Source organism: Bradysia coprophila, chromosome X (assembly GCF_014529535.1).
Source record: "Bradysia coprophila strain Holo2 chromosome X, BU_Bcop_v1, whole genome shotgun sequence".
Classification (NCBI taxonomy): Eukaryota; Metazoa; Arthropoda; class Insecta; order Diptera; family Sciaridae; genus Bradysia; species Bradysia coprophila.
The window spans coordinates 2,179,094-2,202,439 of NC_050737.1; the positions used below are offsets into that span (position 1 = coordinate 2,179,094).

Consider the following 23,346-nt stretch of genomic DNA (forward strand, 5'->3'; position numbering starts at 1 on the left):
GTGAACTTATTCGCTAATTATGTTGTAGAAAGAACGTTCATTTTAAGTTTTACTCGCGAAGTTCTGTCTGCTGCAAAAAAAGGTTTTTTCATGCTACATGCGTCACCGTACTTTTCATGTTTTAAGCACTACTTTCGACGCATCCATCAAAATCCATCACATAACTCGGGATAAAAATGAAAAGTCTTGTTTTCGTGTGTTTATTGACCTCGGCTTCGCCTCGGATCAACAAAATTCACACGAAAACTCTTCTTTTGTAAAATATTATTATACAAACGAATAATTTTAACAGGGTGCAGCGTATTTTAGCGAATGAGACCAGCTTTGTTGTACACAGATCACTATAGTTTTTTGCAAATGAATCATTTTCCATCGTTTGATCGTTTCATTACGGGCTAACTGTTCTTCATCACAATTGGTCGGGAAGTAAGTAAAACATAAAGTGAGTAATTTAAGGAAAATCAAAGAGTGTGTGACTGTTAAGGCTAACGATTAACCGAAGTGTTAGGAAATATGTTGCCAGTGAACGCATATTAGGAGTATCATGGCCGCATCATACAAATGGGACAGCATAAAATCTGATGCTAAAGTACACGGAGTCGCTACCACTACTTTAAGAAAAATTTCTGTCATCATTGACAAAGTCGGAGCTATTACAGCACACACGCATATCACTACCTCAGACCGCGGCCATATACGATAAAATTTTGTTTTAAGACGTTTATTTTTGCACTCTCGAAGAGTGCTGACATGATAAGGCTTACTGTGAATCTCGGCCGGTATACATCGTAGAAATTCCAAATTGGTGTCTTCTGTTGAAAACAAAGTTGAAAATTTCAAAAATTTGAGTTTTCTGGCACAACAGGCTTTCAAACAAGATTTTTTTTTTTAATTCCATTAGTCATTTTCTGACCTGCTTTTTGTCACAATTTTTGATTTTTCACGATGTGCGACGGTCGAGATATGCAAGAGGCCTATTCTCCGGGATCTTCTAGGGACAAAAATAAAAGTCTTAAAACAAACGTTTATCGTGTATGGCATAGGTTTCTACCGTGGCCCTGTTGTGATATACATGTCTGCTCTCGGTCTATACTTGATAATGCCATTTTCTTACATTAGAAATTGTGGCGACACCGTGTAATTTAGCATCAAATTTAATGTACAATGTCTATACGACGCGACATTACTCTATTAATATATATTCACTAGATGTTGCTGCCACAAATTGTTTTACTGTACAAGGCTAGAACCACCCAGTATTGAGTCCCTTAAGTGTATACTTGGAGCACGACCCAAGGTGATGAACGGGAATAGTAAGATTCGTTTTGTTTGTAGCCAGTTGTGGATCAATGCTTGTTTAAATTAAATTAGGCACAGGTCATGTAAAATATCGAAATGGTGCTGTTTTATGCACTATATATGAGATTACCAATACGATCCGCAGGCCGCAAGATTCGTTCTTTCAAAATGAAAAATTTTAAGACCTTTCTGCGGGGAAACATCATATTACACAATTAAGACCTGAGATGGTCAAATGACATATTCCTCGGAATGCAAAATTATTGCGGAGCTCCTCAAAGTTTCGTGTAACACAGCCATTTAAACGAAAAATAATCAGAATAAACATTGCGTTCACTTGATGGAGTTCATATTCATACTTTGTGTGTGTGTGCCAACGATGAAGACAAAATCGAGTCCTTGACTGTAGCGATATTTTAATTAAAAAAAAAAAAAAACGCTAGCGGGATGTGCTGAGACGTCTTTGAACGTGCCTAATTAAAATGTTAACGATTGAATCGCACAAAAGAAAGGTTTTGAATTCAATAAAAATAATGAAAAAATGGAAGGATGACCGACGATAGACATAAACATAAAGTGAAATCAACGAAGAAAGAAAAGTCTCACCTCAAAATGAACGACAAATGAACGTTTTCTCACTATGTGAGCTGAAGCTTGACTATAGAATTTCTTGGACTGTTTAAGGCATTTTCCCGATTCTATTTCGTTTACTAAATCCAGAAAATAGTTTAATTTTAAGCAATAAATGTGATTAACAATTTGAAGAAAGAAAAGGCCATGCCTTTTTAGTATCGTCTACTTTATCGTTAATGTAAGCAACCATGAGTGTCATTCTCAGTACTTCTTTTCTTTGCTTTTCTTGCTCAATTTCTTGAGAGTTTTTTTTTTTGTTCCTTTTTTTTGCTTTTTTTGTTTTCCGTAAAATTCGCTTTTGTCTTTCATTTAATTTTATTTTTGTAATTATTTTGAAGGTAACATTAAGACTCACGAATATTGTTTGTCGAAAAAACTGTCTGGCGTTTGGTTTTCAGAAATTGGATATTTTGTTTGTTTATTTCTATAATTTTTAGTTTCCAAGTTGGACATCACGTTGATAAAGAAAAACTTACGACTGCAAACTCACACACCCGAACACCGAATCATTCCGGCTAGAACAATTGAGTTTTTTCTTTTGATTTGAATATGGATTGGCTTATCCCCACTTTGTGTATTGCATGTGGGTAACGTACATACCCATACAACAAATGCGAATGGTTTTTTTTGTTTGGCGGATTTTGTTGGTGTGTGAATGTTACAAAAAGTTGATTTTGTTGTTTGATTTTTTTTAAACAATTTTTTACCACAAAAAAATATGGTCGGCCAACGTAATGTGCCGAGTTATACCGTTTTTCCGTTATTTCGTTATAATTGTTTCCATGTTATCCTTTTAGTCGTTCAAACCCATGGTGTCCATCCCTCATAAAGAACAGCTAAATTGTCAGGATTCATTGCTTCGCGGATCATCCAGTCGACTTGCTCGGGAACGGCACAACGACGATTCGGATCGGGATCGCGACCCTCCAATTTCATTCGAATACGACGCCAAACCGATACAGCGTATGCGTTACGCTTTTGTTGGGTTTGCGCACCTGAACGGAAAAACGTTTTTGTTGGTTTCATGAAGCGACAGAATAAGCTACAACTATCCTCACTTACCTTTCTTACTTTTCCTTGTCGGACTAATCATTGAACTATCCTGTTGCCGGTCCTCACCTTCGACGCCATCCTTAAAGTCTTTCTCAAACGAAAACAAATCGTCGAAAACGCCATGTAATTCACCCAGGGCCGCAGTGATCTGGACCAGTGTTCCATTGACAATTTGTTCGGTAAAATCTTTGCTCAGAACATTGCCGTGCAAATCAGACACAACGTCCAAGAAATCCTTGTATCTCTTCAAATAATCTTTTATCGAATTGACGTGCGGTCCGTCTACACGCAAAGTTGATCGGAGTAATGTACGCACCTCGCCAGCCATTCGATGATGAATTCCCATTAACGTCCGTAGACGTTGTGCATCGCTGTAGAGATTATCCTGCGACGTGAAAATGTCCTTTTCCACTTGATTGATTTCGTTCTGCACTTGATCGGTCATGTCGTCAATCAATGCCGCCACATTGCCCAACCAAACATGATCGATTGGACCTTCTGGGTCGAGTAATTCAACTAGAGCTTCTTCTGCCGGTGATACGGCATTAGCGCAAGACACAGTTAGCATGCAGCTTTTCTCCCATCGAGATACTAAACTCAAAAACATTTGATCCTGCACCGATGCATCGGTGGTCCGCAAGCGTAGCGCTTCATAGTGCAGTACAGAGTCACAGTAGTTCACTGCTATGGAAGCCAATTTCGCGCATCGATCGAAGTAAAGTTTATTCGAGTTTACAGTGTTCGTAAACGACGTGAATAATTCAATGATGGCTGGATTTGCACCGGCTGCCCATTTCAATCGTTGAACAATAGCCGCCACTAGACTTCCTATCTCTTCGCGTATTTTCTTGATAGTTGCTTGCCACGACATCACCGTTTTCATCGACGTACTCAGTTGTAACAAGAGAGTGGTACGGTTGATCGGAGGAACGATTGCAAAATTTGTCTGAGATGCCGTAAATTCTTCATTCATCCATATGAGTGATGTAAGCAGCAGCTGGGCTCTATTTAAAATTTCACTTTGGTTTTTCACCGACGCTTCCAGCAATTTGATGCTTTCCTTTTTCCTCCACGACAAATCGAAATTCATGCACAACGTGGACGCATGGTTCAAGGCAATATTCGAAAACTGGCCACGTTTGATCGAACCGTCGACACTCTTACGGCACAGCTCTTCCAATGACACTTTATTGCGGGCACCAACATCCAGTACATCGATCTCAGACTGAACGTCTAGACCAATTTTTTGTAATAAGTGGCACAGCGCTACAGCCATTGAATGCGAAGCAATGCCCAACTGTAAACGCCATACATGATCAGCAATAAATTTCTTCAACGGGCGAGACAATGCATCGTCATCGTAGGTGCTACAAATTCCATTTCCTTTATATGTACAGGCGAATTGCAAACATTGACTGAATATTTCGATCATGGCTTCTTGACGTTTCACAGAGCAAATCATTTCCAGAATCGGACGTATCGATGGATTGAATATTAAAGCCTAAGGAGCAAAAGCAAATTGATTAATCGATGGAAAAGAGCCAAACGACATGGGGAAACACTTACTGCCAGATCTCTGGAGTCCTTGACTTGATCGATTTTCTTCCATTCCACTGGTATGTTCAATTGACCCATCAGTGACACCAAATGATTATGCTTCTCGTCAACCACATCAAACAATTTTATGAACGATAGGAACAATTCGCTGCCCATCGATTTTCCGTTCGTATCGAACTGTGCTCGTAATTGATCCAATCGCAACCGCAAAATCTTCGCATCTTCCATGCTGCCCGCATGAATTGATTCGGTGTTCATTACGGTGCATCGTAAATGTAAGTGCAAGTTCGTTAGCAATTCTTGGATGGTTTGAAGGCCGTCTTGCAGGCTGGACAGTGCTGAGATCATTTCCAGTACACTTGTATCTTCCGATATTATGCCATGAATGACTTTCGTAAGGATGCTGCTGACGAAAGTGTTGTTCATGTCCGACAAACTTGCGTACGTCTCCTTCGATGCATGTAAACAATCGACTGCGGCCATGAATGCAGAATCGAATGTATCGTTTTCGCAAATCAAATCGGTCAATTCGGTGATGGTGGAAGACAGAACAAACAATTCGTCGAAGAACCATTTGCCGTTCAAGGTTAAATCCACCAAAGCATCGCCAGAATTAGAAAATGCATTTTCCATAACCAACAGTTTCTTGTTCAAATCACAGAGTGCGGTTAATGTAACACATTCAAGCGCTCGCACCGCTCCATTTTCTTCCAATAAAAACAGTGAAATGGCCGATTTGGCATCACTGTGCACATTGTCCAGTCGCATAATATTCGATTCGTCTGAGTCCATTGACTGTTGGTATTTTTCGTAGCAATTCGACAGTTTGATAGTCTCCTCAGAAACGACATTCTGTAGGTTGAACGCTAATGTTAAAGCTTGCTGTACCGAGGCTGGAATAACATTTTCTCCAAACGAATTTTGAAATTGTTCCATTACATCGCGACAGGACTGGGCCGATTCGGTGCCGGTTAAGTGATTGCACCATTGAGCGTATTGGAATAGACGATGTTGTTCGATGTAGCGAAGTGGATGGCAATTGACTACATTCCCGTATTGTACAAGCCATTCGAATATTTGTTTCACCAAATTGGTTTGCTGATGTATTGCCGCCAATAATTCTTTATTCGTTTGGTTACCTTGAAGAAATATCAAATTTTGCGCACTGTTTTCTAAAAACTCCCAAACCAAATCGAATTCGGACAGAATTTCCGTGTTGACCAGGTCATTCAATTCTATTAGGTTGTCGCTGATGAAATGATTGGCAATATTTTTCATGTAATCTTTGTAGGTTGCAATTTGACCGAAGCATTGTTCCGACTTCTCTATGAGAGCATGTTTTGTTGCGTTGAATTCATTTTTCGTTCGCTTATAAACAGCATATCGTTGCGACAGCGTGTTCAGCGAATGACTACCCATAGCCGCACCCAAAGCTTCGGCTTCACGAACCATTGCCAGTTGATTTGATAGCGTACCTCGCGTCGACTCAATGTGTTTTAGTTGGATGCGTTGATGTTGCAGTATTTGAAGATGATTCTTCATTTGCTTCAACTGATGGTACACATCATTGCTAAGATTAAACAAAAGTTATGTCAAAACGTCTGGTCAGCCGCGAAACGACAGAAAAACTTACCGATTCTTCGTCCAGTCCGATTTAATTTCAGTAAATCGTATAGCCAGCGTATCTCTGGTTACTTCTTGTTCCAACTGTTTTCTGGCGTGTCTTAAATCGCCGCCAAGAGCGTCCCCTCCGTAAGCTGAGACAGCTAAGGCACCATCACCATCTTCGCCGACGGCCCAATCAACAAGTGGATCGTAAACGAATGCTTCCAACAGAGTTAATAGAGTTTCTCGGCCACGTTTCAGTGCTTTCAGTACATGTTCACAAGCGAGACGAAATGTACCCTGGAATAGAATGAAAAATCGTTGAGAAATACTTCCAACCAATGAAGTTTTGAACAAGACCTCATTTAGTAGAGGTTTTATTATGATGGACGTAAACTAACAAAATTTTTAATTAAAATTACTCTGCAAAATTTTTAGCTCGACTATGGTAGGCAGAATGTCACGTCCGTGATTTACTTTAGAGTATAACGGAGAGTTGGCGCAAATGACGAATAACTTATGAGTTGGAAATTATAAGTCATATCTTCATACAAGACGTTCTGGAAGGTTACATATAATTTCGAACTTAAGTTGACTTGTAAATTATACATCATTTGCGCAAACTGTCTAATGAGTTAAATGCCAATATTTTGAATAGATTGACAAACTGTGTGGAATACATACATCAGTGGATCATGAATGAATGTGTGTATCTTCAGTCACATTTGTGTCTGAACGGCTCTTACATGAATGAATTTCGTATTTGGAGACCGAAGCACCATCACGAAAATATTGAGTGATTGCGTTTTCCCACTACATGGATAAATGGGATGATCAAATTGTTTCTGTGATGTGTTTTTTGAACTGTGTCGCAATCACTGTGAACTGTGAGAGTACTGCTCCTGACATGGTATTTGTGCGATTAGTGAATACGATAAAAGAATGCTAATTTCCAGTTTCCCTCATACAATCCCTATGTGACATTATAGGTGATTGTTACAATATTCTTTCAACTACATTGACAAAAAAGAGTTTAAAATCTCACCTGTTTCGTATGGGGCGCTACAGCTGTAGCACTAATTGTAGATTATCTGGAGAGAAAGTTACCAGAAACAGGTGAGATTTTTTTGTCAGCGTAGACCTAAATCGTTTCGTTTTGTGTTCTGATCAACAGTCCAACCAAATATCTTCACAACTTCGACCAGAAGTAACACAACAGAAAAATTGTGGAATGTTTTAAAAATAATTTTGAACTTTTGTCTCGGTTGTTTCCCTTCGATTGCATTAATAAAATCGAGTTCGAGGGACATTCTTGCAACTCAGCACAATGAAAAATAATAATTGACGACTGGTAAATAAAATATCAGATCAACGCCAGCCGAATCACTATTCAAATGAAAAAAAGTTACTGAACAAAACAAATCTGTTTTGAAATGTTATACCATCGTTAATATAACCAGGAGGTGGTAATTACACTTTCGGTTTTTATTATTTTCAAATAAAAACAATCTCGGTGCTCAGAATATATCCGCATATCATTTCAAGCCCATTATACACACGAAAGTTAACGTTTATCGTAATTAGAACATCCATAGTCTCCCAATCATCTTATCCACATTTTGCGCAAGTTTTATTTGACTAAAAAAACGATTTCGCTGCTATCTGCATGGTAGAAACGTAGTTCATTTTCAGTTATAAGTCGGAGTGTGTGAATGGACGGTTATTAGAGAATCAAACGGGAGTAATGGATACCAGTGAAAGTATAAATTTTGAAAATTTTGAAATGAAATTGATTGAAGTATTAGTAGTGGATGATACTGACTGTTTTGTGACACAAAATATAAATAGAATCATTTGAATAGTCCTGTGTCAGGGAGAAAATACTTAAAAGAAAAGTGTTGATAATCTGCAGCGTAATACACAATGTAAATAATTTAGAAAAATAATTCATTTTCTAGATTAATTTAGAGTCGATCCACTAATGCAATGCCTTAGTTCATTGAATAGAAAATAGTTTCAAATTGCCAGTTGTCTAGTCGTTATGGATGAGGCAGTATGTCTTCTGACTGATAAAATTCGGTTAATTGAAGAGAACACATCGAATGAAAGTTGAAGAGTCTGAAATCAACATTTCTCTGCTTGGTTTCCTTTGTCAAATGTGAGACTGCACAATCTTCAAACCGAAATATTTTAGGATTAAGTAAAATCCAACTCACCAACAAGAATGAAGAAACTTAAAAATCTTTATTTTAAAAAAGCAAACCGAAAACTGCAGTTGCACTGATTTATATTGCCCTGATTGCACATAAAAAAATCTGATTCACGCTTTTACATTGAGTTACACATTTCATTTAAATAGCATTTAAATAAATTATGATTCAGCCGTTGACAATTTTTTGTTTCTTCTTTCTTTTACATGACAAACATACGGAATATTTTGCATGCACATCAGTCAATTGATATCGAAAAATGTTACCGAAATAAGAAAATGTTCTAAAGCATTGGATGACCAGAAATTATGGAAAATTGACATTTTTCTATGTTTTACCCCAATTTTTACTTGAACTTAGCCGTTCTATATTCCACGGAAAGCCATTGCCTTATAGCCTTTGAGGCCATTACAGTCTCATAAAAGTCTAACATGCTTGCGGGTCGAAATCGTTCTTTTCATCGAATTTCATGAACTTTCGACGGCTTTAACATATTCTAAACTATATTACATAATTCACTTTTCCAGTGATAATATTACTCGGCTTCGCCTCGGCTTAACAGAATTCACACGTAAACTGGACCTTTCAACTTTTTATCACTTGCAAAGACTTGAAATTGCGAAAAAGAAGCTCATAGCACAGTCAAAACAATGTTTATTCGTCGTCTCCAACATAAAACAATGTTATCTCCTCTAAAACTTAAAACCTCTCGTTAGGAAAGCAAACTTAAATTTTCATTCATAAATTTGCTAGCAAATTTTTACACGGTTCCCAGCACCCTACAATAACATTACATTGACCTGAAACTATATTCAATGAACGTATTTTAGCTTAGAATTGCTTAATATTGATATAGGGATGTTTGTTCAATAGATGATAACACTAAATAATTAACTTTGTGTTGATAATAAAAGACAATGCAACAAAATTGGTCGTTCTATGCAACGGAGATCAGTTAAAAACGATTTGTGCAAGAGACAAAAACTAATTTGTAAACAAAAGAGTGCTCGTAACAATAGTGCGTTTGGATTAAACAAAAATTATTTAAATGCAGAGCATGTCTAAGACCTTATGTAATCAGTTTGTAATAACAACATTAAAAATATGGAATTTGTGGTATTTCATTGTAAAAATAAAGTAATTTGAAAAGACAAAAACGAAAGAACCAAAAAACAAAACCAAAGAAAATTCGAATTTTCGAAAAGATGGAAAGCGATTTTCAACCAGTATTATATGGGGCCGTCATGGCAAACGGCAGCATACGACCGTCAGCCGATCGTGTATCACACATCAAAGCTGATGTAATCAGTTGGATGTTCGTTGATGGCATCATCCTGATCGTCATCTTCTGCGGCAACATCCTAACAATATTGGCCATTAGACTTAGTAAAAAGTTGCAAAGTTACACATCGAACATGTTTGTGCTGTCGTTGGCTATATCCGACCTGGTTGTTGGATTGACATTACCATATCACTTAGTATTTTATATGGGATCTGGTGTTGGCAACAAGGCGCCGACATGTTTGATGAGATTTTTCCTGATTATAATGGCATGTACGGTGTCCATTTGGAATTTAATATCGATCGCTATCGATCGTTATGTGGCGATTGTTTATCCATTGCATTACGTGAGGTAAGACATTATTGAGAAGGCAGGCAAATTCTCAAACTAAGATTCCACGAATTTAAAACGAAATAAAAAGTTTTGGGTTGTATGAAACCGTGTACACTACAGTCTCATCCCATATAACTTGACTTGTTTTTCGACAAAATATTTATTTCTCTTGTATAAAACAGGTACATCAGCCGAAAAGTAGCAACGTGTCTGATAAGTATTGGCTGGATCATTGGAATTGGCATCGGATTGATTCCAATGTTTTGGAATAATTGGAAAACAGCACAAGAATGTGAATTTGATGAAATTCTACCACCCTGGTATATGGCCGGTGTTATTACACCCATATTTTCAACTGTCTGGATATTTATGCTCTTACTCTATGTACGCATCTGTCGTGAAGCCTCCAAGCACGTTAAGCTGTTACGATCGTCGTTCAGTGGTGCGAATGAAAGTTGGTCAGATTGGAAATCGGTACAAGTATGTTCCTACGTTCTATGCTGGTAGAGTCGCCTACGATAATTTAAATTTTAAAATTTCAGATGGTACTACTGATCATGGGGTGTTTTACAGTCTGCTGGCTACCATATTTTGTAGTAGCATGTGCACAAATATTTCAATTTCTCGAAGAAAGCTCGCCGACCATATACAAAGCGGCATTTTCTTTAGCCATGGCGAATTCAGGCATGAACCCAATCATTTATTCGTGGAAAAATTCTAATTTTCGTCAGGCATTCAGCTGCTTATTGCGCTGTAAAAGTCCCAATAACTATGACAATTTTAATAACACAGACTGTGCCAAAAACACAGCGTGTAAACGTAGTGGCACCGAATTGCAACAAAATATCGAGAGAAACATGATTGAACATCCGAAAAACTGTACGACAGCTAATAATAACCATAGTGCTAATGAACGAGCTACGCGTGCCGAACCGATTGATAAAATTGAAAATTTATCGCAAAAACATAGTTTCACTGTAATTGTACACAGTACGGGCAAAGTGATTACAGGAAACTTAATAGCAAACAAATTTGATATGGTGGACGTAGAAGCAACACATGATGGAGCACGTAAGTGAATAAATATTTGTTCAATGGTAAAAAGAAAATTGTTTGGTTCTAAGTTGTCCATTTTAATATGTGGAGTTGTTCTGAACTTGGAAAATTTATATTTACCGTAACTTGTCATCCAAAAAAATTAAAAATGGTTTTTAAATAAAGAGAAATATTTATATGAGAAAGCTGTTTGCATATTCATCGACAACGGTGAGCGATTGTAAATATGACATTCTTGATTTCGCTTGCAGACTCAGTCATCAAACTTCCAAAACTTTCAAAAGAAATTTTTTTAAATTAATTTTGGTCTCATCATTAGAACACTTCAAAAATTCATTTAATGACAATGGAAAGCGTCTCAGAGGATATGTCTTGCACTAATGGTATTTGACTCGCAAAGAGTAATATTTCATTTTAATCGAAAGGAAGCCGTAAGAATAAGTAGCATGATCTTTTACCAAGTCTATGTATGGATGTACAGGGGTCTAGTAAAGACCAAAATGTTCAAAATATTCAATTGCCAATTTCTCCATAGCGTAATTCTGTAAGTCCTGTGAGCAGCAGAAAAAGAAAAATTACCGAGATAGCAACCGTCTCAACTTAACACAAGCTTGCATCAAAGAGTTCCATTTAACTAGAAAGCCGTGATACTGGTGTCTACTAAAAATTGTTACGACTTTTATTGCTACAAAATAATATATGTGACTCCAGCCCACCAGCTGCAATTCCTGTTCTAAGGTTCAAAATTTTTTGAAAGTTGTTAAACATTGACGAAACGTTGTATTGCTTCGACGTCCTGAAGATGGACTAGGAATAGGTGACGCAAAAAATCTTCATAAAATTAATGGAAAGACCGGCCCTCCTCCTCATGCTACACATTTCGATAAGGATGAAAAATCTTTGATACGGTGGTTTTTTTCCGTCAAAACAAATATACCCCAATGAATTGGATATGGCTCTCGATTTGATAAGGAATTTCCGTCAATCAGTCACTGCCAGTCTCCCCGCACGAAAAATTAATTAACTACATCTATTGAACCACCAATGTTTTATGGACTTGTCAGCAATGTTTAATCCAAAATAATTTCTATTCCATTGTTATCACGTAAAAATATCGCTTTTTACTTCGAGTTATTTTATTTAATAAAATACGAGAGATTATAAATAACGGGTGTACGAAGAGAGAAATATGTGGGCGATGGGTGTTGCGCGATTATTATTAACCAAAAAAAAAAAATAGAAAAAATATTGTAATTATAAAATGTTCGTGTGACATTATTCATAAATTGATTCTATCAATATTTATGAGTATATTCATGCTGCATATAATATGTCCTTTGTGTTAAGTGCGTAAAGACGAGAGTTTATAAATACATTTTATGGAAATGATGTTGTTGTTAAATCATTACATGAGACTTTCATTGTGACGACACACTGTTTTATGCCACTTTTATCGATAATGATGACTAATAACAATAACAATAAGCTAATCGTGATGTTTTTATGATCGAATTACGCTCAATAAAACTTGTTTGCAGGTGATGCGAGTGTTTTGATTTGTAAACATTTAATTTAGCAGTATGCCAATCTTGGTCGCAGATAAAGCTTTTTGCCGAAGGGAATTATAAATACGCAACAGAACGGACTGATTGAGATTAATGAATTTATGGATACTTAATATAATGTTGAAAATGGAATCGCGTAAGGATCTCCCGCGTAAATTTCGAGAAGAAAGGTCTATTTAGAAATGCCAAGGCAGTGATAGGATATTTTAAATAATTTGACTTACTCTTGATTTACATAGCGATGCAAAAGTGACAGATGCATAATATTTCTGATACGGCAACTCCAAATTTCATTCATAAATTGAAATTTATGAATGAATTTTCGGGCTGCCACATTAGAAAAATTTCGCATCTGTCACATTTACATTGCTATCTGTTTGGTCAGTTACAGTGAACGACATCTCAAATGTCTCACTGTCATTTTTTTCAGATAATGTCATTGTGAATTTGCAATGACACAATAAAATTCTCAGAAAAATTTGACAGTGAGACATTTGAGATGTCGTTCACTGTAGGTAAAAAATTTATAAAAATCCTAAATTTTTGTAGAGTTATTTCTGATTTTTTTTTTTGAACTTTTTAGACTTGATTTGACTTGTAATAACTAAAAGCAAACACACGAGTGAGTTTGCGAGTATCACAAAGCTGTTTCCGAAGTAATGAAGTACGCGACAATATCCAATGTATTCTGGTTTACTACTTGGCCCATGCGAAAATTGATTTTAAAATAGGCAAAAAAATGAATTGAATGTAATGGACCATTTTCGCAGGGGCAAATTTCTTTGTAATGGTCATCTTTCACATGGGGCAGGTAGAAAAATTTTGTATCAATAGACGAACATTGTGGCTTTTCAAAATTTACACAATATTCCGCGAAGGCTCTTCAGAGATTAATATGAAAAGATCGTCGTAAGGCATGTTTACGTCCAGTATAGACTTACATTAAAAACATAGTGTGACAACGCGACATTTCTTGTTAAGAGCAATGAATATTTTGCAAATTTGTAGCCTAAATGGAAAATATTCGTTTTTTCGATAATTTCTCCGAACTAAAATCATTTTTTGAAAAAGTAAAATCATTAAAGCATGCAAAAATGTGTTACTTTTAAAGGAAAAATTGGATTGTGGGTGATAACTTATCCAACTCGGAGAAACCTTTGCAGATTGTGTAAATGTATGTAAACTGCAAAACACAGTTCCTCCAAGTGGGTTAAGTTATGACTCACAAACCAATTTTTACTTTTTATTTGCGTGCTTTAAGAGGTATCGGGACTCGGATTTTTAAATACTGGATTTTTGACTTTTGACGATACCATTCCATCAGAATACTTTTTGAAAAATGTACGACCGCAATTCCGACCAGGAATGTGGTAGCTTTCAACAGAAAATATTTTGGTTGTAACAGTTTGACCGGCTCTGAGAAACGTGAGCAGTTTATGAAAATTTCGCTAGACTGCTCACAGTACCGGACTGGCTCGAAAAAGCCCATCGGGGGCTCCATGCAACTCAATTTAAAAAGGCCCACAAATTAAAAATTCTCATACAAAAATCCAAAAGGCCCATCGGGAATTCCCCGAATTCACCATATGGCCAGTCCGGGCCTGACTGCTCACTTTTCTCAGAGCTGGTCAAACAACAATCAATCATCAAAAATGAAATATGAGGCACACAAATGTAGGCTACAATTTTAGCTGAGTACCGGTGTCTCTTAATGGTTTTACTTTTTCAAAAAGCAGATTTTGGTTCTGAGAAATCATCAAAAATATTTTTCGCCTAAATGTAGGCTGCAAAGCAAAGGGTCGATTGCTATTAAAAAGTGGGAAACAGTTAAGGACAGTACTTGTTCAATGGGAGAATATCCACTGCTTTCTCAAGCCACTATATGAACCTTCTGACTTTACTGCACTGCACATAGTGAGCCAACACCACGCAAATACGCTAAAACAAGACGGTAAGTATTTAATGGAAAATCGCATAAGTAGCTGACACTGACCTTCAATATTAGCAATCGTTCTTCAATTCGTTTAAACCTCAAATTAAACTCCAACTAAGGTCAGATTAGAGATGCACTCGAGTAAAGCATTTGGGGGTTTCATAGTTCAAAACAACAACAAAATGCGGATACAGATAAGATAGCTTTGATAAAACCACCGTTACAAGATAACTTTAACGTGTCTTCTATTTTTAAATCGAAATTTGGAGTGGAAGAAGCAAAACTGCATTGAAAATTTAGGGATTTAGTAAGTGCTATTGCAAGTTGTTCTCATTCATACAGGTTTGAGTCTGCTCTGCAAACAACATTCACTCACAAATTTCCTGTTTAAATAATGACGAGGCAGTATGACAATAAAAATAAAATTTCGCCAACAAAAATGAAAAATTCTTTAAGAAAAGGACTCACCTCAATACCAGTCACACCCAACGCTTCCTCCAAATTCGGTGTCATTCGGAATGGCACTTTTTCGGGCACTCTCAACGTTTTTCCCTTCTCAAAGCATACATTGTAATCGATATGCACAACTTCACCACTAGACAGTTCAATTAAAATATTGTCCAAGTGACGATCACCCAAACCGATCACGTAACCGATAACACTCATCACAGCGATTGATTGAGAATAATTCCGTATCACTTGTCGCCATTGGGCCGCATTGGTGCTGTAACACCATAATTCCTTCGACAAGAGGTCGTGTGGAGTTTCTGCCGATAGTTCCGACAACACTTGTTTCAATACTTCCAATGGCCATTCCTTACGATTGTCGGTTACTTTCAGGTTATGTTGAGCCAACAGTGGAGCGAGTTTGCTCAGGAACAATTCTGATGGTCGACTGAGACTTTGTTTTTTATCTTTTTTTAGATTGGCGGCGTCTCTTTGCTGCCACTTTTTGTACAGTGCAAAGATTGGTGTCACTCCATCCACCCAACTAATGAGTCCCGATCGACCGCCAAGTGGAATTACGGAGTAGTGTCTAGCTCGATATTTAGAGATGTTTCCATTACAATCTGCCGATTTTGTCATCATTGAATTGGCTATAGATAGGAACTGCATAATACGTTCGTCCAAATGCAGGTCCTCCAATCCTTTGAATAGGTACGTATACCGCTTACCATCACAGCCATGGAAAACCAGTTTTTTTGGTTTCGTTTTCGTTGGAAGAATGTGGACAACATTATCAACAGCTTTAATGTTAACGGAATGTCGTGTATCGTTGTCTACACCGGGCATCGATATGGCAGTGTTTTTCATTTGCGCTAAAACGGGACTTATATCCAACATTTTTAGTGTGCAAGACGAACGCTTTTGTGCACGCTGTTGCAGCAAAGAGTAGAAATTTTTGAACTTCAACCACGATTCGTTCGGATTGGCTAAATTAAAGTCCGTTTGGATTGCGGCTATTGTCTCCGCAATGATCGACGAATATTTTTCTTGGAACATTCGTTCGTTGTTTGTTTCCGGCTTTACTGCTGTAATCTCTTGCAAGCGTTCCATCACAAACACAACAGGTTTCATCAACAACTTATACTTTTTGGACAGAACTGCAATTTTTTCGTTCTGTTCGGCTTCACTCATCTTTTTCAGATCATTTTCAAAGACTGTCAGACGTTTGGCGCATTCGGAGTATGCCTGATTCAATGCTACCAACCACAATTCATCCCACAACAATGTAACGCGTTTCAGTTCGCGGACGAGCAATTGAACCTGATGAACAGTTTCCGGTGTTTGTTTGACTAGAATATCCAGGAGCGAATTGAAGCACGACGTCAAACCCGTATTGCATTCGGTTCGATCCTCTTCGTCCTGATCGAGATCGATTGATGCCAGTGAAATGTCCGTAATGTCCATTTGTCTTTCTTGATCTGATCCGACTACAGCAGGAAAGATAATCAAATGTGGTGAATCCTGAGCCAGTCGACAAAGTAATTCGGACACCCTTTTCCGAACGTAAGGCTCGTGATGATTCAGTCGCGAAAACAGCTGAGGAATGATCACTTTCCAAGGATTCGTTGGCGTGGATGCTAGGCCACCCTCGAGGACTTCTTGCAATCCAAGAGCATGTTTTACGATTAATCGCAGCAATCTCAAAGTAGCTGTAACCACAGAGCAATCTCCGCTATTTTCATCTGATTCAATGTTGTTGGTTGACAATTGAAGATACTTGAAATATGCATCGGCCGACATTTCATAGTAACTGTAAACAGCCTTGTGTGCCTGTCGCCAAATTTCAACAACTGAATGAATGAGCTCTTCCGAGAGGTCAGCCAAAATCGGCACAGTTCGCAGTTGTGACTCAATCATTTCGGTAGAGAATGCTTCACCAACACCGATCTCTTCGTCATCAGATGCCACTTGATGCGTGTTTAGTATTTGTACTATGTTCGAAATGTCGTCACTCGAGGCCATCGGTACCAAATTGTTGATTGCAGCAATATCCGATTTCCTCAATCCGTTCTTATCACCATGTTCCGTACGTTGTTCGACCATTTTTCTTCCCCATCGATAACACCAACTTCCGAAGGCACCATACGCTTTGGCCAAACTTGGACATTGCTTGATGCTGTACTGAATTATTTTACCGACTGCAACGTCAATCGCTGGTATCATCGACGTAGTACAGGCATCATAATTTGGTGAAATGACCGGCATCGGAGAGACTAGTGTATTGAGCGGTGACATCGAATCGTTGGTCAACAACTTTTCACTTTCTCCTTGAACCCATTCGGACAGTGACAATAAAAATTTGGCAACTCTTCCTCGCGTACTCAACATTTCATCATCAGATGCCAACGCAATCTTCTGGCAAATTCCAATAGAAGTAGAAGCAGCAAATTGGATTGCGGTCTCTTTCTTATCCGGGAAACAGTACATGTACTTAGCCGTCTCGTAAACAGCTCTCGTGGTATTCTCATCGTAAAAGTCGACATTGGTGGCCACCGATGGCTTCAGGAACTCTTCGCAGATTCGTTTTAAGTTTAAATCTTCTCTCGGTATAGCAAGTTGCTCAGACAGTCCAATTTTGTTAAAGTAATTCGTTAACGTGGTCTCACAAAAATCGTAATTCCGTTCTTTTCGAGATAATGAGCACAAGTCCAAGCTCAAATCGATTCGAACTTGTTCCGCTTCGTCAGAGTAGTCGTCAGTAAAATCAGCCCAACAGAATAATTGAAGTAGAGTCACCGATCCCAATGTTTTGTCCAAACAAAACGATTTGGCCAAATTGGTTTTACCCGTTGTTAGTTTCTGCACCATTTTATGGCTGAGGTGATTCAAAATTGTCGCATCGTTCAAATGTTCGCGTGACTTTGTACGCAGACACTCCTGCAAAGAACTATGTGCAATCGAAGAGCACATTCTTGATATATGTTCGTCATACGATGCCGGATTCAAGTCTTGTTTGATTAGCGTGTTCTCTGCCAGAGAAATGAGCTTGTGGTACGAAAAATCGTTGACAACATTCGTTCCGTTTTCTAAAATCTCCCAGTCATCCAACTTGAATACGGAAATGTCTCGGGTTTGTATAAATTCGATGATGTCGTTCAATTGCGATGACGTTATCGATATGAGTGGAATTGTGACGCGTTGCGTTTTCTCCTCATCGATCAGAAAATCACGCAATTCTGTCCATCGATATTGGTAAAAGTAACAAATTGTCAGTTGATCGGCAATAAAATCTCGAATGTGACGGTCTAAAATTGGTTCTTCGGTCGACTTCAGTATCGATTTGTAGCCACTGATCGCAGAGTCGCGATGACCCGCTGCTTGCTCTGAAATAATTTTCGAAAAATAAAGAATTTGTCCCATGCATCAATTCTGTCATGATTCGACTTACCAGCTCCATATTTAACCCAAACAAACTTTCTGTTCGTTACAGCTTTCGTCCAAACGTATAATCCATAAAGAGCATCACTTTCGCCATTGCGTAGTAGTGCCCAGGCATGTGACATTAATGTATGTTCGAATAATGGCTCACTGGTTTTATTCTGTGCTGCCAAACTCTTCAGAACTGATTCCGAATATCGTATAACCATTTCCGGTTCTAAACGATCAAAGTTACAATTAGATCAAGTCGACAAATCGTTCATTCATTTGACTTACCCAAACAATGTAACGCAACCAAATCAACAGCTGTGCGAATACGATTGAACCATTCATTACATGTGGGTGCGTTTATATGGAAAAACGTTCTAGCCGGTTTCTCTGGTGCAGGTAGAGCGTAGGCAGTTCCCTCTGATGCATTGTATATGGCCTTTTCCAATGCCTCCAAGAAACCCAGCAAGATCCTGGTGTGTTTCTGGTTGGCTAGCAGCGCGTCCACGTCTTTTATCGGGGCCTTCTCTTTCATCGCTAAAATGCGGGCATCTTCTTTGATGATTGACTCGATTTTCATGAACGTCTCTTGTGGCTTGCCCAACGATGTTCTCAATTTATTATTTACGCAATATTGGGCGGCTTCCCATTGCGCCCACGATACCAAGCAACGTAAATCACTTAAAGCGATTTTGCTGAATTCGCCAGCATTTCCTTCCTCCTCGTACCAGCACATGGTGAACATATCTTTGAGCATGTCTTCGATGAATACTGAATCGTCTTTGAAAGCGAGAGCACTGATGAACTCCTTGAAAAATTTTGCCGACATTTCACCATGTGTCTGTCGCGAATTGTGCCAGTGTTGATAATAGGCAATATGCTTTGCTCTGTCCTTAGCAAGGCCTGTATAATCGTTTACTTGATGTAGCGACACGTTCAGCGGCAACGTAGAAAAGATGTATGAGAATCGATCCCGAACATTAGCATCGTTCGAACACATATGCACACAGCAGACTTCGGCAATGACTTTTAAGATGTCATCGTTGAGCGTGGCGAAGTTATAAAGTGCGTCAAGACAATTGGCGCATTCATTTTTTATCACATTACTCTCCTTGACCGACAGCAAAGCGATGCTGTGTATGATTGATGAGAATTTTGACTCGTTACTCAATACATCTGAATATTGAGACGTTTCCGAAAAAAGTTCCTTGCACCAATCAAACACCAACGACAGTGGCCGTTCCAGAGGACTGGCATTGAGGATTTCGTCCAGAAATGTTAAAATCATAGAGAAATGATGTGATGTTGGACTGGATGATGTTGATTCGAGACTGAAGTTGTTGAAAGTCGTTGACACTTTGGCACTGTTCAACAAACTACTAGTCGATATGAAGTAGTGGTTTTTTCGACAATGTGCGTAGAGGAACGTCAGTATAACATAGTGGATGTCTTTGTGGTGCGACCATATGCTCAAATTTGTCGTTTGTAGTTCGAACACAAGCAGTTCGAAGATGTTCGGTTGCAGGCCATACATTGCAATAATGGATGAATTTGACAGAGCCAACGACGACAACGATGTCAGGTAAAAACTGATTATAATTTCGGCTTGAGGAACTGTATACTGCGGTAGATTCGGTGGCAGCTCTGTTGGCCATTTGATATCGGCGTTGTTTGTTAGCGATTTGAAAGCGGATCCCAGGTCACGAAGGATGTGTTTGTAAGCTTCTTGTAAGAAGGAAATATTTTTCAAATTTAGCACCTCATGATAGATTTTCGTCAATGCAGCCTGTATGCACGCTGATTTGACAAATTTGAAGGAACACAAATTCGAGTCACTGCTAAACAGTTCGGCAATAAAATCAAACGGAATGTCAGTCTTGATCTCGACCAATGTTTTGAGTATCACGTAGAGCAGGCTTGATATTTGCATTTCACTGAACATGTTTACGTGCTCCAACTGAATTCGTATCAATGAAAACAACTCCTCGTGCGGAGCCGAAATACCGTGCTCATAACAGTCCAAAACTATAGATACAAACTCATTACCGGTGACGATGACACAGTGATTGGGACTACTGCGTAAAATTTTCGTCGTCACTGTGACAATTTTCTCGAAACTCTCCATCAGCAAGTCATTTCCGACGGTTTTCACTAGTTTCTCTGATGATTCCCATGTACATTTCATCACCGAATTGAAGGCACCAATTAGCGATGCGATACTTATTTCGGGAGTTGTTGACCGTTCGTAGCTAGGCGATGCACGTCCATCCATTTCACTTTCCGCTGCAATGATATCCTCCAAAAATTGGCTCAATAAGTTGTTAGCAAAGTTCGTGTCCAACGTCCAGAACCAATGAAATCCTTGCAACACATCCGAGCAATGTTCTTTAAACTCGTCAGTCTGATCCGTTTCCAGATGCCAGCCAACCACAATGTCAACAATGTCAGTGAAATGTGGCTCGAATACTCGCGGATAGTTTAAACTGAACTGTTTGATTGTCTTCGTGATAATGACAAATAGTTCGGTCTTTTCGGCAGCATCCAGGTAATCCTTCAACAATTCGATGAATTTCGGTAAAATTTGCGGCATCATATCGCGAGTGTCTGCGTCCATTTTCAATGTTTTGAGTAGTGCTTTCATAACGGGAATTCGCAACTGTTGATTTTTGTACGATTTCACGATCCAGGTTTTGTATGTTGTGATGTCGTGTCGAATTACATATCCCATCATACCGAAAATGTCAATAATATCATTCAAACACTCTTGCGGACATTCTTTCAGTAGGTAAACAATCGAATCGGTTAGGATATCAAACGATCGACGAATGTATGCCGTATTGTTGGGTTCGACTATGACTGTTTTCAATTTGCCACACAGATCCGATGCATTCGCCGAATTCTTCTCCACGCACAATCGACGCAACAGCTTCGATATTCGCATGTCTTCCGGTAAGTTGCTTTGCAAAGTGGCTGCATTGAAGTTTTTTCCAGAAATTGAGGTTATGTTCAACATTTCGTTTGAACTGATAATGTTGGAATTGCGATACGTTTGATTGCTCATATTCCTATCGCCGAAATCACCTTTCTTATTGTAATTTCTCGTTTTGACAACGGTACTCGTGTTGATATTCCCAGCGTTACGGTCGGAGAGGTTCGACAAGCTCCCGCTCTCCGTTGGCTGATCGAGATGCGTTTTCTCTATTAACTTGGGTTCCTTTGCATTTAGTATCAACGTACGTGTCATTTTGTCGGTAAATGAATCCTTTAAATCATCCTTAAACAATCCATTTTTAGTCACTTCTGTTTCACCACTTTCAGCCTGAAGAATCACTTCATTTGAATTTGCGCCACTACTGAGCATCACATTCGTTCTCGCATAACGAGTCCAATAGTATCGTAGATAGTTTCAAGTATTGTTTTTCGCTCGATTTGTTAAAAAAAATTCGTTACCTTTTGGCAATATATAATATAACAACATTTGCTAAATGCGAATGATCTTTTTGATGTCATTAATGACAAAACATGTCAATTCGAACGGTCCCAGTAAGAATATCTCTCACATTGTTCCGTTGTTCGGTTCATTATGAGGGGATAACAGTAATTTTCAACGGTAAAGAGCGGTGAAACGAAATTATTGTTAGAAAAGACAAGTTCAATCTTCGCATGAAAATAAAAACGGCTACAAAAACTGCCCATACTTATTGCCTTGACTGTAAGTCAGGATCTTATGACGGAAAATACCAGAAAAACAGTATTTTCCACTGTTGGAAATTCAATCAATCGAAAAAGATTACTTTAATGGAATTTGATTTTGTCGGTTAGTTGTATCCATCTATCACGCATGATAGTCAGCTAACACGGTGATAGTTGGCTATAGTCAGGGATAGTCAGGTGAAAGTCAGCTATCACGGTGATGGAAAGTCAGCTATCACGCATGATAGTTTTCTATAACGGTGATAGTCAGCTATCACGGGCAAGAGTAGCAGATTTCACGTCATGGCATAAAATATTTAATGAAAAACCATTTTCTGAATCGTTATTCAAATGTATGGAATGACACATGAGCGTTAGCAATAAGACTAAGAAACTGAACAATAGACAACTTACACGAGTGCGAAGTTTGCAGGCAGAGCGGAGCGAGGGCTGTAATTCACACGAGTCCTTGTCTATTTATGATTTATTGTTGAATTAAAATCTGGCCGCAAATTTACAAGAAAATAGAGAACAGAAAAAGTACTTTTCCTAAGAATTCGTACTCAAGCGAAGGTTTTTATATCAGTTATTTGTGTTGTTTCGGAAGTCAAGGTACCTGACCCGCCCAAAAGGTGGAGCCTTGTTGTGCGTATCCCAACCAGGCGTCCCACTTGTCCGAAATGTCCGAAATGTCCGAAATTTTACACATTTGTCCGAAATTGTACGAAATGTCCGAAATATTCTTCAAGACCTGACCAGAATTAAATATATAAACTTATAAAAGTCTCATTTTCAAAAAAATTGCCTGCGGCGCGCTTCACAGAATTTTTAATTGAACTTTCAGTCTATCAATACTTTGTCCCTAAATTTTTATTCACTTGACTGTAAGTCATATGGGTCTTTATGGCAGAAAATACCGGAAAATGTGTATAGATACCGCGATCACTATAATTGAAAATTATGTGGAAATATGACGTTAAATATGAAACGTTAAATGTGTAATATTTTTTTAACTTGAGTAAATCTAAATCGATTTTCAAAAACGTTTTGTTCGAAGGAGAACTGAATTCCTCAGGTCAAGTTTTTAAATGGGCGTTATCAGCTCAATGGTCTGGGAGTAATTCTCGAAAAACTGATATGCTCATTGTTTCTGTTCCTATGGAACACGATAACTAACTCAGCTAATTCAGCTAATTTTCTAGACCTGGTTTTTATTCAAAAAAGCATTTCCTCAAAAAAAAAATCCTGTTTTTC

At 38.3% G+C, this 23,346-nt stretch overlaps 2 protein-coding genes across 4 annotated transcripts; one reads left to right on the forward strand and one right to left on the reverse strand.

Annotated features, from left to right (window-relative positions):
- Positions 1–1,545: 1,545 nt before the first annotated feature.
- Positions 1,546–21,896, reverse strand: LOC119081602 (serine/threonine-protein kinase Smg1). Its single transcript, XM_037190641.1, has 7 exons — positions 18,688–21,896; positions 18,422–18,628; positions 14,995–18,356; positions 6,176–6,447; positions 4,552–6,112; positions 2,995–4,486; positions 1,546–2,927 (listed from the first exon to the last, which is right to left on the reverse strand). The coding sequence occupies exons 1-7, from the start codon at positions 21,758–21,760 to the stop codon at positions 2,734–2,736; spliced, it is 10,161 nt and encodes a 3,386-aa protein (XP_037046536.1). The 5' UTR covers positions 21,761–21,896; the 3' UTR covers positions 1,546–2,733.
- On the forward strand, positions 7,831–11,200 carry LOC119082345 (D(2) dopamine receptor). 3 transcript variants are annotated; one of them, XM_037191863.1, is made up of 4 exons: positions 7,831–8,072; positions 9,214–9,990; positions 10,155–10,452; positions 10,515–11,200. In XM_037191863.1, the coding sequence occupies exons 2-4, from the start codon at positions 9,563–9,565 to the stop codon at positions 11,049–11,051; spliced, it is 1,263 nt and encodes a 420-aa protein (XP_037047758.1). In that variant the 5' UTR covers positions 7,831–8,072; positions 9,214–9,562; the 3' UTR covers positions 11,052–11,200. The 3 variants fall into 3 exon arrangements, with proteins under 3 accessions (XP_037047758.1, XP_037047764.1, XP_037047771.1); XM_037191869.1 differs by having other exon boundaries at positions 9,272–9,990; XM_037191876.1 differs by having other exon boundaries at positions 7,831–8,060; positions 9,272–9,990.
- Positions 21,897–23,346: the final 1,450 nt, after the last annotated feature.

Coding starts and splice junctions, on each gene's coding strand:
- LOC119081602 (XM_037190641.1), bottom strand. CDS start 21,760: ATGCTCAGTAGTGGCGCAAATTCAAATGAAGTGATTCTTCAGGCTGAA. Junction 18,357..18,421: donor TTGGGTTAAATATGGAGCTG/GTAAGTCGAATC, acceptor AAATTATTTCAG/AGCAAGCAGCGGGTCATCGC. Junction 4,487..4,551: donor AGGACTCCAGAGATCTGGCA/GTAAGTGTTTCC, acceptor TTTGCTCCTTAG/GCTTTAATATTCAATCCATC.
- LOC119082345 (XM_037191863.1), top strand. CDS start 9,563: ATGGAAAGCGATTTTCAACCAGTATTATATGGGGCCGTCATGGCAAAC. Junction 9,991..10,154: donor TATCCATTGCATTACGTGAG/GTAAGACATTAT, acceptor TGTATAAAACAG/GTACATCAGCCGAAAAGTAG. Junction 10,453..10,514: donor CAGATTGGAAATCGGTACAA/GTATGTTCCTAC, acceptor TTAAAATTTCAG/ATGGTACTACTGATCATGGG.